Genomic DNA, 15,315 nt, shown 5'->3' with positions numbered 1-15,315 from the left:
CCAGAGAGGGGTGGTTGCCCCGGGCGCTAAATTTTTAGGGGCGCAAAAAAATTGTTGGATAATTTTTTAAATAAAATTAAGAGGCCCGGGGAGCCGTTGGAGCGAGGAGGAGTTACCTGGAGCTGTGAGTATAAAAACAGCGCGGGGCTTGCTTCTACAGAGGCCCGGGGAGCCGTTGGAGCGAGGAGGGGTTACCTGGAGCTGTGAGTATAAAAACAGCGCGGGGCTTGCTTCTACAGAGGCCCGGGGAGCCATTGGAGCGATGAGGGGTTACCTGCCGCCGCCGTCCCAGCTCTGATGCCGGGCGGCCGCTGCCGCCGCTCCAGCTCCGAGGCCAGGCCGCCGCTGCCGCTGCCCCGCTCCCCGCTCCGAGGCCAGGCCGCCGCTGTCGCCCAGCTGCTGCCGCCGTCCCAGCTCCGAGGCCAGGCCGCTGCTGTCGCTGTCCCCGCTCCGAGTTCTGGTCGCTGCTGCCGCTGTCCCAGCCACCGCTGCCTCTGCCCCAGCTCCGAGGCCGCCAGCTCCGCCATTAGGTCTCGGCGCAGGCGGAGACGGGGGATACGACAAAAGAAGTCGCATCCCCCGAAGGAAGAGACCAAAAACGTGTTCCTTCCCCTTCCCCTTCCCTTCCCTTTCCCCCCCCCCCCCCCCCCCCCCCCCTCTTTTTCCTAGTTTACACTGTATGTAGGTAAGTCCTTTCTAGGAGCAGGTGATGGAAATTAGAACTTTGAGCATTAGTTCCAAAAAATTAATTTGCTGGAAAAATCATGCACAATGCACACCTGAACTTTGAAACACACTTGCTAAAGGTGACAGGGCAGCACCGTGGCGCAGCGGTAGAGTTGTTGCCTTACAGCACTCACAGTGCTAGAGACCCGGGTTCGATCCTGACTACGGGTGCTGTCTGTATGTAGTCTGTACGTTCTCCCCATGACAGTGTGGGCTTTCTTCGATATCTTTGTTTCCTCACACACTCCAACAACGTACAGGTTTGTAGGTTAATTGGCTTGGTGTAAAAGTTTTTTTAATTGTCCCGAGTGTGTGTAGGATAGTGTTAACGTGCGGTGATCGCTGGCCAGTATGGACTTGGTGAGCCGAAGGGCCTGTTTCCGCGCTGTATCTCTAAACTAAATTTGGAACATTTTCTTTAACTAATCCAAAAAGAGATAATTTTATGGCTAACTAATGAGTTGGACTAAAAAGGGAAATGCACTTAGAATAGGTGCGACGATTTAAAAATAGTATTTAGTTTTCTAAAAACCTGGTGATACAGGGTTTTGTACAGTTAGAAAAAGTCATAATAGCAGGAGGAATATTTTCAAAGCTGAACAATGCATTTTAAATTCAGGAATAAAATCAATTTCCAATGTTTTAGGATCAGGGGTTTCAAGTAGTAACATACATCACTACTCAATGAATTTAAAATGCTAATGTTCATACTAATCAATGTAAAACACCAATAATGTGTTATCCTATGGCCCACGAAATCTCATCTGTGACTATTGTGCACTTAAAGTAGTGTTATACAACTGTGCAACTACTGCGATGTTACAATACAACCTATTGCAGAAATATGCATTTGTACTTGTACTTGGTTGCCTCAGAGTATGAAGGGCCTGTTTCACTTGGGCGATTTTTCAGCGGACTGCTGGCGACTGTCAAGTTTGCGGCACTCGCTGAAACACTAGGAACTGGAATGGCGAGTGTCAGAGTAGAACACACACACACACACACAAACAAACACATTGCAAAGACGGGGGCCAGGGAAAGCAGGGGAGCGCTGTCTGAAATTCACACTGTGCAAAGCCAAGGTGATACAGACACACACCACAATGAACAGGAAGGTTAAGAGGGTATCACAGTGTACGGTAAGTCATTTAAAAGGGGGGGGGGGAGAGAAGGGAAGGAGAAGGAGTGGAGACACTTTTAAGAAGCCAGGCAACTTTTAATAAGACAGAGATACACAGCTGTGAAGTTTGGCGTGCATTTAACATTACCGGTCGGTTATCTTTGGTTCTGAAAACTCGTGCTTACATTTTTTTTATTAATGAGCCAATGAAAATGTCCGGTCAGCAAAGGCGATTAACTAAAACTACCTACGACTACCTCGATTACCCATAACTACATGGTGACCCCACTACAACTGCACCTTAAGTGTTAATTGTGTACAGATAATATCTATTAAAGGTTGTTGGCTTCTAGTTCCTAATGAACAATCAATCCTTCCAGTGTACGTTAATGGTACAGTGATGAATTAACAGACTAACTGTTTAATAAGAGAGTTTAAATCCTGCAATGGCAGCTGTAGAATATAAACTCTCAGTAATGGTATTTTGAAACCACCACAGATTCTGGCAAAAACCCATCTGGTTCACCAATGATCTTCAGGGAAGTCTGCTATTCGTACCAGTCTGACTTAAAATCTAATTTACTGTTATCCAAATTGGCCCAGCAAGTCCCTTGGTTGTATTAAAAGCTTTCTATGACTCTATTAACTCTATATTGGTAACTTTATAGTTAATTTACTGGAGAGCCAGAATAAACTTGACAAAAATATTATCACCATAACTATTTATTTCAACATATACACAAAAGACAATACTTTTTATAAGATCACATAAATACAAATCAGTATAGTAGGAAATTTTGACACTAAATAATGTAATATTAACATTTATTACTATATTGAAAATACAATATTTATTTAATAAACTTGACTGTCAAAAACACAAATCACAGACACTGCTCAACTGTGCAATACATCTAAAATCAAGATGTTTTATACAAGCAACACAAACACAAGGTATAACTGTAAAGCTAATTTTCATATACATTTTAAAAATACACATGGCAATAAATACTGACCACATTTACACTCAGCACTGACATTGAGAAATACCAGCCTTGCAATCACAAAGTATCAATTTAGTTCAGAATCTCAATATTTTTTATGCACAAACAGTAAACAATACCACTGTAATACCAATACCACTACACACAATACTTTCTTGATACGATACATCTAATACTTGATTTGAGGTATGCTCTAACAAAACAGACTGGATGTGGAATGCCTAATGATGCAACAAATAAATTTCTATATCGAACTTGTGATTTTGACAGATCATCTTGCTTCTTTTACAGGATGCTCTCCCGTTCTTCTCCATAGGAATCACTTGGACCAACTACACGCAGCTCAGATGAGGTGGAGCTCTTTGTGTGCTTAATAAAATTTGAAGGAACTTTGGAAGCGAGGCACCGTTTTACACCTAGACCTCGTAGGTTGTCATTCTTGAATGAGGCTGCATACATGTCATTCTGGACTGGTACTTTGCTCATTGCTGAGCCTGGTGTGGGATGGACAACTCGAGATGCATTTTTTCCCATGTGCTCGGGGTCACCGGCTGTTTCCAAAAATTCTTTTGTCTCGTCTTCACCTGCATTCTGCAGCCTGGAAGTATTGCTGTTGTTATTGAGGGTCTCTGTACTTGCGGTTCTATTCATGTTGGTTACATTAAATGCTTTTTGAGATACAGGCCAGTTTTCCTCAGGACTACTGGCTATCAGACTGCATTCAGAGGTTGAACCAGTGGGGCTCTTCTTATCCTCAGAACAAATGGACATTCGAGCAATACTTGGATCTTGTAGACCACTGAGACTGTTGGGAATACCTCTCTTATCTTTGGATGGATCATCCTCCAATTCAATCAAATTTGTTTTCTCCAGCTGGCTGTCTTCCATTTCATCTCGGAGTGAGTGATTTGGTGTACTCTCATTGGATCTAACCCCAGAGTCTGATGAATCCTTTTTGTCAAGCATAGCATCAGAAAGATATTCGTTTGATTTGATCAGGGATTTGGCAGCAGCATTTTCATGATCAGTGGAATTCATCTGTTTTTCACTTTTCTCTTTTACTGTTCCGTCTTTAAGCAGTGGAGTATAATCTGCTTCTTCTTGATGGGATTCATCTTGTTCACTGGGTAATTTCTTATAATGTAAGCCCTTCATTGTTAAATCTGTTCCTTGGAAGATATTCACTCTATCTGAAAATTCTTTCCTAGAGAGCAGCTTAATTGTTGAAGGATCTGGCTTTTCATCTTCTTCAGTGATGGGATCCAATAATGATGCATCTGCTGTAGAAACAGTGGATGGTATAGAATCACTAACATCACTTACCGAAGACTTACCTCCACGCGCAATGGTTTCCCTTTTACCTGCAAAGGATTTTTTGTCATCGTGTTGTTTCTGCTCTGCATCTTGTTCGGAACTTGTTTGAAAGGAAGTTGCCCCTTTCCCCATAAAAAACTGACCAGCACCGTGGGACATAGAGAGATTAGATTCATCAGTGATGGCAGCTGTGGAGCTGGATGGACCATCTAACTGTGCCATCTGGGCAATATATTCTTTGTAGGCATCTCTGTACTCAGCCTGCTGCTTATCAGTGAGCCTGGTAAGACCATTCGAAGATTCCAGAGAGTTGATGCTGGAAAGGCTTGGTGTCCTTTGAGGCTGTCGTAAAGACAAAGAAAAGCTCATTACAAATTTTCATTAAATAGGGTAATAATCATATCAATGGAAAATCAATGTTTATTCTTACATTGTATGCAAGCAAATGCCAAATACTAGAAATTCATCCCATGAATTACAAACATGTAATCTACAAATTAATTTCAAATGCAGAGAAACCAGACAGATGCTATTAAAATCTGTGTTTTGTAGACACAACCAAAGATAAATTTCCACCAGCTCACATTTTAAACTGTTTATACACTTTAGTTCCAGTCTCCAAACTAATGCTGTACCCCTAATATCCATAAATCTATCGATCTTTGCCTTGTACATAGTCAGCGACTCACCCTCTACAACTTTCTTGGGCAGGGAATTCCAAAGATTATTATCCTCAAAGTGAAAACATTTTTCCTTATCTCAGATCTGAATGGCCGACTCATTATTTTGAGACTATGATCCTCATTTCCATGTAACCCCAACTTGAGGTGGATGCTTCAAATATATTTCCCATCCTTTTAAACTCTAAAAGCTGTTTAATAGCTTATTGCAGGATAATACCCATCCCAACAGTTAATCTGACAACCCTTCACTATACTTCATGCGTTGCAAGTATATCCTTACTTGATTAGGAAGACCTGATGTGTGCACAATATTCTTGCAATTTCACCAGGTCATATTTAATGCCATAAGACTTTTTTACTTTTCTACTCAGTTTTGCTGCATTAAATGCCAACGTATAATTTCCCACTATTATTGCTTCCAATACATATGTAATGATTATGGATGCAAGGACATCAAGGACCTCTGAACATCAACATTGTTTCATTATTCATCTTATACAAAGCACCCTACTTTTCAGTTTTATCCACGCAAGTAAATAACCTCTTACCTTCCACAATGTATTTTATTTGCCACAAACTCATTTGCCTTATGTCCCAATTTAACCTACTAGATGACTTTGCATCCACCTCGCAATCTCGCTGGCACTAAGTTTAGTTTGGCTCACAATGTACCTTATGCCTTTGTCCAAATCATTGATAGAGACTGTGAAAATATGGGGCCTAAACACCAATCCCAATAGTACCCCACCAGTCACAGCCTCCCAACCTAAGTAATTTCTATTTTGTTTGCCTTATCCTTATTCATTTATTACCAGATAATCAACATGAGCCCTCATTTTGTTTAGTAACCTAAGTAGCACTTTATTGAAGGACTTCAAGAAGTTCAAATGTATGATGTCTATGGGTTCCCTGATGCCAATTCTACTGATTACAATCTCAACTTTTTAATTTAAATGATCAAATACGATTTCCCGTCCATAAATCCGTGTTGACTCTGGTCAATCCTGTTATTATTTTCTACATGCCCTGCTTACTATTTTTTAATGATGGATTCTAGTATTTTTCCAACAACCAATGTCAGACTACAGCAGCATATGGCATGTAGACTCAAACACACAAAACCAAATTGTATATAAATTACACATGAACATTTCCAAAAGACTGCAAAAAAATAAGATAGTGTAAAAATATAATTAGAATAAAAATGTCCATAGTAATGCAAGAGGTCCGTAGTGTTTTGTTGCCAAGGTAGGATTAGGGTGTGCAGGCTGGTTCAAGTATTTGATAGTTATAGGAAAATAGCTGTTCCTGAACCTAGTATTCTGGGACTTAAAGCTTGAACAGTGCATTCGGAAAGTATTCAGACCCCTTCACTTCTTCCACATTTTGTTACGTTACAGCCTTATTCTAAAATGGATTAGATAATTTTATTTTTGTTATCATTAATCTACACACAATACCCCATAATAAAAGTGAAAACAGGTGTTTAGAATTTTTTTGCAAAGTAATTAAAAAGAAATAACTGAAATATCACATTTACATAAGTATTCAGACCCTTTACTCAGTACTTTGTTGAGGCACCTTTGGCAGCGATTACAGCCTCAAGTCTTCTTGGGTATGATGCTAAAAGCTTGGCACACCTGTATTTGGGTAATTTCTCCCATTCTTCTCTGCAGATCCTCTCAAGCTATGTCAGGTTGGATGGGGAGCGTCGATGCACAGCTATTTTCAGTTCCCTCCAGAGATGTTTGATCAGGGTCAAGTCTGGGCTCTGGCTGGGCCACTCAAGGACATTCACAGACTTGTCACGAAGCCAGTCTTGGCTGTGTGCTTAGGGTGGTTGTCCTGGTGGAAGTTGAACCTCCGCCGCAGTCTGAGGTCCTGAATGCTCTGGAGCAGGTTTTCATCAAGGATCTCTCCGTTTATCTTTCCCTCGATCCTGACTAGCCTCCCACTTCCTGCCGCTGAAAAACATCCCCACAACATGATGTTGCTGCCACCAGGCTTCACCGTAGGTATGGTATTGGCCAGGTGATGAGCAGTGCCTAGTTTCCTCCAGACGTGACGTTTGGCATTCAGGCCAAAGAGTTCAATCTTGGTTTCAGCAGACCTGAGAATCTTGTTTTGCCTTTTGGCAAACTCCAAGCGGGCTGTCATGTTCCTTTTACTGAGGAGAGGCTTCCGTCTGGCCACTTTACCATAAAGGCCTGATTGGTGGAGTTCAGCAAATATAGCTGTCCTTCTGGAAGGTTGTTCCATCTCTACAGAGGAACTCTGGAGCTCTGTCAGAGTGACCATTGGGTTCTTGGTCACCTCCCTGACCAAGGCCCTTCTCCCCTGATTGCTTAGTTTGGCCAGGGGGCCAGCTCTATGAAGAGTCCTGATGGTTCCAAAGTTCTTCCATTTAAGAAGGACGTAGGCCACTGTGCTCTTCGGGACCTGCAATGCTACAGAAATTGTTTTATACCCTTCCCCAGATCTGTGTCTTGCCACAATCCTGTCTCGGAGGTCTACGGACAATTCCTTCGTCTTCATGGCTTGGTTTTTGCTCTGACATGCACTGTCAACTGTGGAACCTTATATAGACAGGTGTGTGCCTTTCCAAATCATGTCCAATCAATTTAATTTACCACTGGTGGACTCCAATCAAGTTGTGGAAACATCTCAAGGATAATCAATGAAAACATGATGAACCTAAGCTCAATTTTGAGTGTTATAGCAAAGGGTCTGAATACTTATGTAAATGTGATATTTCAATTATTTCTGTTAATTACTTAGCAAAAATTTCTAAACACCCGTTTTCACTTTTTTTATTATGGGGTATTGTGTGTAGATTGATGATAAAAAAAAAGACTTCAATCCATTCTTTAATAAGGCTGTAGCGTAACAAAATGCGGAAAAAGTTATGGGGTCTGATTACTTTCTGAATGCACTGTATGCTCCCTGCCTGACGATAGCAGTCAGAACAAAACAATTGCTTCTCCCTGATATTAGTGTTAGTGTCTTACGAATTTCAACTAATTCCTGTCAAACTAATCTTTGAGGCCACACATTCAGTTCTCCAATATTACTAATCCTATGCCAGTTTCTATGGACTCAAATAGGAATCCAGAAATTAATTACTTTGTGGTTTTCATAGTAATTTAGACCCTAGCTGCATTTTCTCCACCAGCAGTTCTCCCTTCTCCTCGGTTATTAAGATTTCTTAAAGTGTTCAGCAGAAAAGTAAAAATTATCATCTCTAAGGATGTAGCATAGTAACAATGCGTTGATAGGTTATCAAAATATCTTACTGGGTGAAGGAAATTGCACCTCCAGAGGATAACTCAGCAATTTTTTTGGAACCCAAGCATGTGTTTCAAAACTTAAATGAGATTGTTCAAAATGTTGTTTTTCTGCCAATTTGCTAGGCTGTGCATTCTGAATAGGACATGAATAGGATGAAACCAGTACATTATAGCATAAAGTAAGATATTTAATCTTACTCCTTAGTGGGTGATCGAGCTATGATTCATGCAGCCTTCTTACAAGCTGCACAAAAGTATAACAACAGAATATTGAATTTGAGGAGTAGATTTGCTGACAACAAAAAAACTTTCAATTATTAGCAATTAAATATGTGCTACTGAATAAATTTTGGTTGCGGCTGAATTGAATACCCCCCATTAACTAAGGATTGGGGGGTGGCCTTACATGTTGCTCAATGCATCGCACCATTTGTGTTCATCTATAAACAATCTCCTATAATCAGGACTTAGACCAAACATTCGTAGGTTTGTCTCATAGCTTGTACACAAGGGTCTGCAATTCAACCACAATAGATTTGACAAGTTGGTGAAACTAGGAATGGAGCTTTGGTGGCCCACCAAGTCTTCAAGAATGGAAATGCGGGCTACTGCTCATGTCTCGCTATCAGAATCTCTTCATGCTTTGGGCCAGTGAGATGGGCCTCCACATTCAAAGTAGGCAAGTTGGGGCATGTGATGACCACTGGAGGCAATTACACTCAGTAGACCCACACCACTAAGATCTGGCCCCAACAATACACCTCTGACCTATTAATTATTTGTTTGCATTTATAAAGTTGCACCTAAACTATACCATAAACCTAAACCATAGAAAATATGTGCAGGTGTAGGTCATTCGGCCCTTCAGGCCAGCACCGCCATTCAATATGATCATGCCTGATCATCCAGAATCAGTACCCCTTCCTGCTTTTACCCCCATATCCCTTGATTCCGTTAGCCCTAAGAGCTATATCTAACTCTCCCTTCAATACATCAAGCTATTCTTTTAAATATAACAGATTCCAATTTTTAGAAATTGACAGTTTCAAATGGGTATTTATCAACATCTTTACCAGTTAAAATGTATATACAATGTGGAGGTCCAATACACTTTTGTATGAAAATAAATTGAAAATATCTGCTTTATAATATGTTACAATCATATACTTTGTATGTGCTGACATGAATGCTTTCAGATAGAATTAGCACAGACATTAAACTTAGCTTGAATATATAACACATTTTAAGTTCATTCAAAATAGTAAATTATCCATCATGGTGACTCCAGTAATCAATTGGAAATTAATGTTAAGTGCTGTTGATATTTTCTGGAATGTTATTCCCTTTTACATAATCAATAATTATCTATTATCTTTCTGGCAGCAGTTTTAGAAATAGAAGACCCAAAACAGCATACTCAATGCTTTAATTCCAAACACCTGCTTTCACCACATTCTCTGATAGCGCAACTTAACAAAATCTTCCTGCCTTGGTCTCAAAAGTTCCAACTGCCTGAACAACTATTGCCTTTTGGGAAATAGAAATCGAACTCACTCATGTGAAAAACGTGCTTTCCTCTTTCATTCTTGATTTGCCCAGGTCTAATTTTGCCCCCTAATCTATGTTCCCCATACCCAGGAAATACCTTCTCAGTATCTACTCTATCGAATCATTTAATTAGCTAGGGATGACCATCCATCAACCGTAGCATGGGAATATAGCTGAAGTTTATGTAATCAGTCCTCAGGATTTAACAGTCTCTTGAAATTACACCAGATTCCAGGTCAATTGTATTCTCAACACGCTCAGATGCAGCAGTCCGTCTAAAGCTGAATGGGGCTGCGTACACGAAGTCAAAAGCAAAAAAAGGTGGAAACACTCGATAAATTTGGATGGTCTGCGGAATGAGAAATACTTAACGTTTTGTATTGTCAGAACTGGGAAGGAAATACATGTTAGTTTTCTGGAGTTTAAAAAAAAAAAATCATTTTCTGTACACTGAACCATTTTACCTTACGTTTTCTCATTTAAGTCCACTTGCTTGTTTGTTTATGACTTAAGAAACAGGCCCTTTGGCCCACCGAGTTTGCATTGACCAACAATCACTCATACACTAGTTCTATCCTACACACTCGGGACAGTTTACAGAATTCAATTAACCTACAACTTGCACGTCTTTGGAATGTGGGAGGAAACCAGATCACTCTGAGAAAACCTACCGATCACAGGGAGAATGTACAGACTCAATACAGACAGCACCCATAGCCAGGATCAAACCTGGGTCTCTGGCGCTGTAAGGCAGCAACTCTACTGCTGTGCCACTGTGCCGCCCAGATCTGTGTTTTATCTTTATAGCTGTGCTCTAGCTTTATTAAATGTAAGCACCCCTCCCAGCTTTTGTCATGAAGGAATCATTCTAATTGTATTTTATTAAACCAATGTAAATTTCTTCATATTTCTACACATAAAACTCTACCCACCACTCAGTTTTGCCGTGCCACTTTAACTGCTTTATGCCATTAGTATTAATCGAAGTATGCACGGCTTGAACGAGGATGCAGAGAGGCTTCAGGAGAATATGGATGCACTCAGTGAATGGGCAAAGGCATAATGTTGAAAATTTGAGATCATTTATTTTGGCAGGCAAAATAGAAAGGCACTGTACTTTTTTAAATGAACGGTGTTGCTGTTAAGAGTGACATGGATTTCCTTGTACATGAATCACAGCAAATGGAAAGACAAACAATTTGTTTGCATTTGAGTACAAGAGTAAACATGCTTCACTGTAATTATAGCAAGTGATGGTAAGATTCTGTTCGAGTATTGCCTGCAAGTTTGATCTCTATCCCCGAGGAAGGATAAGGGAGTGCCACAAAGGTGCAGCAGATTAATTTCTGGGATGGAAGGATTATCCTTTGATAAGTAAAGCAGAGTGGATCGGTACTCTCTGTAATTTACAAGATTGAGAGGTGAAAAACATTGTGTGGCTCTTAATAGTGTAGATGTTGGGATGATGTTTCCCCTGGTTGGGGTGTCAAGAACCAGGCATTAAGTCTCAGAATCGGCAATCGGTTATTCAATCTGGGGTACTGGGATGAGAAAATCGGTCACCCAATGGATGGTGAATTTTTGGAGTTCTCTAATCAAGGGGTATTAAGGCTCAGTTGTTGAGTATATTCAGAATGGATATTGATACTTTTTTGAATATTGAAAGAATCAAGGAGCCGAGGCACATGATCAGCTATAATCTTATCAAGTACAGGTCCATCACAGATTTTCCAGCACTCTTGGTACCAAAGCTTTGCCATATTATCCGTTTCCCCGGAACAACAGAGGTCACGTAATAATGATACAACAATACACCTCTGACCCATTAATTATACCCCTCCCGTGTCTTTAAAGTACCATGGACTGCTAGAAACGTAAATAAAACAAGTAGGTGGAGATTGGCTAGGCACCACATTTTCAGCGGGACTTCCAGGGGGGGTTTCAAGTGCACTCTCGTGATTTTGTCTGGATTAAAGGAGGTGCCAGATCACCAGTTGCTGGAAAATTGGGCATGGACCTGTAGTAACATAGACACAAAGGGCTCAACAGCCTACTACTGCTTCCGTATCTTATTTCTTACGCCATTTGCCTCTATATAGGTTAACCCATATTAATCCAAGCAATTTATAATCTCCACTACACATATGTACATGCCACCCGTTACATGGCATTACGGTATTACACAGCTTTACACTAGCAAGGTCAGCTCTCTCTCTCTCTCTCTCACACACACACACAAGCCACGCTGAGCTGGATGAGAATGGCTGGCAGTTTAAATGTTCCTGTTTGCTTATGGAATAAAGACTGATCTTTTACTATGTGTGTTAGTGTGAATCAATCGTAAACATGGTGTCAGAAGATTGAGCCACATCTTCGACTCTTTTGCCTGAATTTATTTTAGTTTTTTTTACAACAAACCATCGCTCTCTTATTATGGCAGGATCTTTTTGTAAACCAGATCCTTTGGTGTTCGATAGCGAACTTGCCGAATGTTGGCGCATCTTCGAAATGGAAGTAGAACATACCGATGCGGTAACACATGTTGTGACCCCGGCAGAGTCCATCAGAGACCCCACCTGCCTTCTCCGAACGTTCAGAGACCTGTGCCAACTTCGCACCAAAGTTATCTTGGAGCGCCACAAGTTTTTTTCCCGTAGCCAACAAGAGGGAGAGACGGTCGAATCTTACATTGGAGCCCTGAAGAGCATTGCTGCAAGATGCCACTTCCAAGACCACGACGTCCTCATCCGCGGCAGACTCGTATATGGCATCCTGAATGACAAATTGAGAAATGAACTGCTCCGGGATGAGGAGCTTACACTAGATAATGTTGAACCTGCCTGCCGGGTTGCAGAATATACTGACACCCATACCAAAGCCCTGGGACCAGGACCACACTCTGCCTACGATGTCCATGCCTTCTATATGGCCCCTCGACAACCGCCTACAGCCCCAGGGAGGGTAACCAATCCTCTGGTCCATAACTGTGGTAATTGCGGTGGCTCACACCCAAAATCCTGTGAGCAATGCCCCGCTTATGGCAAAACCTGCCACTACTGTGAAAAGAAAGGCCACTTTTTCCGGTGCTGCCGTGCTCGTGGCAACAGGGCCCAGCCACAACAATCTCTCAATGCGTCGAGCCCACACTTTCACACGAGGCACTGACTGAAACAGCAGTTCCAGCAGAACCACGACCGCAGCACCTGCAAGAAGACAGCCAAAACATACATTCCTGTGTACCCGGCTCACCGACCACAAACAGTGATCCCATGACAACGCTCAGTATCAACAATACCAAAGTCGCTGCAAAGATAGATACCGGGGCAAGATGTAATGTCATGTCTTTATCAGACTTCCAAATAATTCACGACAACGAAACTGTCATGAAAACAAACTCCAAGTTACATCCATTTGGTGGGGGGGAGTTGCAACCGATTGGTAAGGTCACGTTACAATGCCATCTAGCGTCTGAAGTTTACAATCTGGATTTTTTCATAGTTGGAGGGGAAGTGCCCCTCCTTCTGGGCATTGATGTGTGCCGCGATATGAACTTAGTCTCTTCCGGCAAAACTGTGTACCAGCTGTCTACCTCTCAAAGTCCCACCCAACAACTACTTGAACAATACAAAGACCTTTTTGATAACCAGCTGGGCAAGCTTCCCACAGAATACAACATTGTAACCGACAAGGAAGTCATACCTGTCGTTCGTTCTCCACACTGAATCCTGCACGCAATGGAGGACCACGTCAAAGCTGAACTTGACAGAATGGAAACACTGGATGTGATAGCCCCTGTCAACGACCCCTCCTCCTGGGTCTCCACCATGGTCGCAGTAGTCAAGAAGAACAAAGACGAAATAAGGATTTGCATCAACCCTAAAAATTTAAACACTGCCATCAAACGACCAAACCACCCAATGCGGACGGTGGAAGAGGTCGCAGCCAGCCTGGGAAAAGCCAGTTTTCTCTGTCCTAGATGTAAATAACTCATTTTGGCAAATACCGCTAGACCATGCATCCTCCATGTTAACCGCATTCGCAACGCTCTTCGGACACTACCGATTCTTACAAATGCCATTTGGCATTAATTCAGCCAGTGAAGTTTTCCAACGTACAATGGAACAACTCTTTACGGCTACCCATGCAACATAATCGTGGTCGACATCCTGATCGCCGGGCGCAAGGCACCAGAACATGACTCAAACCTGAAGCAGGTCCTGGATCGTGCCAGAGAAGTAAATCTCAAACTCAACCCCCTCAAGTGCAGGTTTCAGGTCGACAAAGTGACTTTTATGGCCACGTGTTCACCAATAATGGACTCAGTCTAAAACCATTGCCATCAACAAAATGTTAGCACCTACGGACGTGACAGCTCTACAACGATTTCTAGGCATGGTAAACTACCTGGGAAAATTCATCCTAAACTTCAGCGAGCTGTCAGACCCGCTGCGACAAATGACCCACAAGGATACACACTGGTCCTGGCACCAGCAGAGGGCATTTGAAACCCTCAAACAACTAATGTCTTGTGCTCCAGCCCTCACATACTTCGATGCCGAGTTATCCGTCACCCTCACTTGTGATGCCTCCCAGTATGGACTGGGCGGCGCTTGCCTACAAGATGACAGGAAGGGTCCCAGACCAGTTGCCTATGCCTCCCACACCATGACCGACACTGAACAGCGCTACGCTCAAATTGCGAAGGAGCTACTCGCAGTAACTTTTGCCTGCAAGAAATTAAAGGACTTTATCTTTGGCAAACCGATAACGGTCGAAACCGATCACCAGCCCGTGGTCAGTATCCTCAGTAAACCGATTCACACGGCACCAGCGCGTTTACAACGCATGATGATGGAACTACAGAGGTGTGACATCAGATTAACCTACAAACGTGGTAAGGCCATGCACTTAACTGACACCCACTGATGGTGAGCATGAGGGGTACACGGTTATGATGGTCTCCTGCCTTCCATTCGTGGGCTTAGCTATCCTAGTGGCACAAACAGCTGCAAATGAAACGCTACAATCGCTGGCCACTTTCATCCGCTGCGGCTGGCCAGCCAAACAGCACCAAATGCTGCAGGTTGTCCGCCCATTCTACCCTGTCCACGATAAATTGGTCATTCAAGATAGCATTATAATGAAAGGACATAAGGCAGTTATCCCGATGTCTCTTCACAGCAAGTACTTCGAATATTGTCCTTGGGGGCCATTCTGCTGCAAAAATAACCCTTCAACATGTAAAAGGTATACTTTTATGGCCTGACATGGCAGACTACATTCTCGAGAAAGTTGCTGCCTGCCCGATTTGCAATTGCATTAGCCCCGCACCAACAAAAACAACCACTTCTCCTGCACCCCACACCGAACTTACCCTGGTCCACAGTAGCAGCCGACATCTTCGAGTGGCACGGCAAACAATACCTGGTTCTAGTCGATTCCTACTCAGGATGGTTCGAAATCGACTTGGTCAGCAGCCCGACCTCAGCCATGGTCATTCAAAAACTCACTCGCCACTTCTCTGTCCAAGGAGCACCCCAAAAGCTACTCTCAGACAACGGAACTCAATTCTCCAGTCAGCTCTTCAGGGATTTCGCGAAACACTGGGAGCTTCACCACACCACCAGCAGTCC

At 42.4% G+C, this 15,315-nt stretch overlaps 1 protein-coding gene across 1 annotated transcript in view; it reads right to left on the bottom strand.

Moving 5' to 3' along the window:
* Positions 1 to 2,553: 2,553 nt before the first annotated feature.
* Positions 2,554 to 15,315, bottom strand: part of LOC129697067 (kinase D-interacting substrate of 220 kDa-like) — an 80,543-nt gene continuing 67,781 nt past the window's right edge. Inside the window, 2 exon segments of the mRNA XM_055635282.1 lie at positions 2,554 to 4,130; positions 4,212 to 4,506. Coding sequence (XP_055491257.1) covers positions 3,136 to 4,130; positions 4,212 to 4,506 — 1,290 coding nt within the window. The 3' untranslated portion in view covers positions 2,554 to 3,135.

This window comes from Leucoraja erinacea, chromosome 5, assembly GCF_028641065.1.
Source record: "Leucoraja erinacea ecotype New England chromosome 5, Leri_hhj_1, whole genome shotgun sequence".
Classification (NCBI taxonomy): Eukaryota; Metazoa; Chordata; class Chondrichthyes; order Rajiformes; family Rajidae; genus Leucoraja; species Leucoraja erinaceus.
This window is presented reverse-complemented; position numbering and strand designations above follow the sequence as displayed.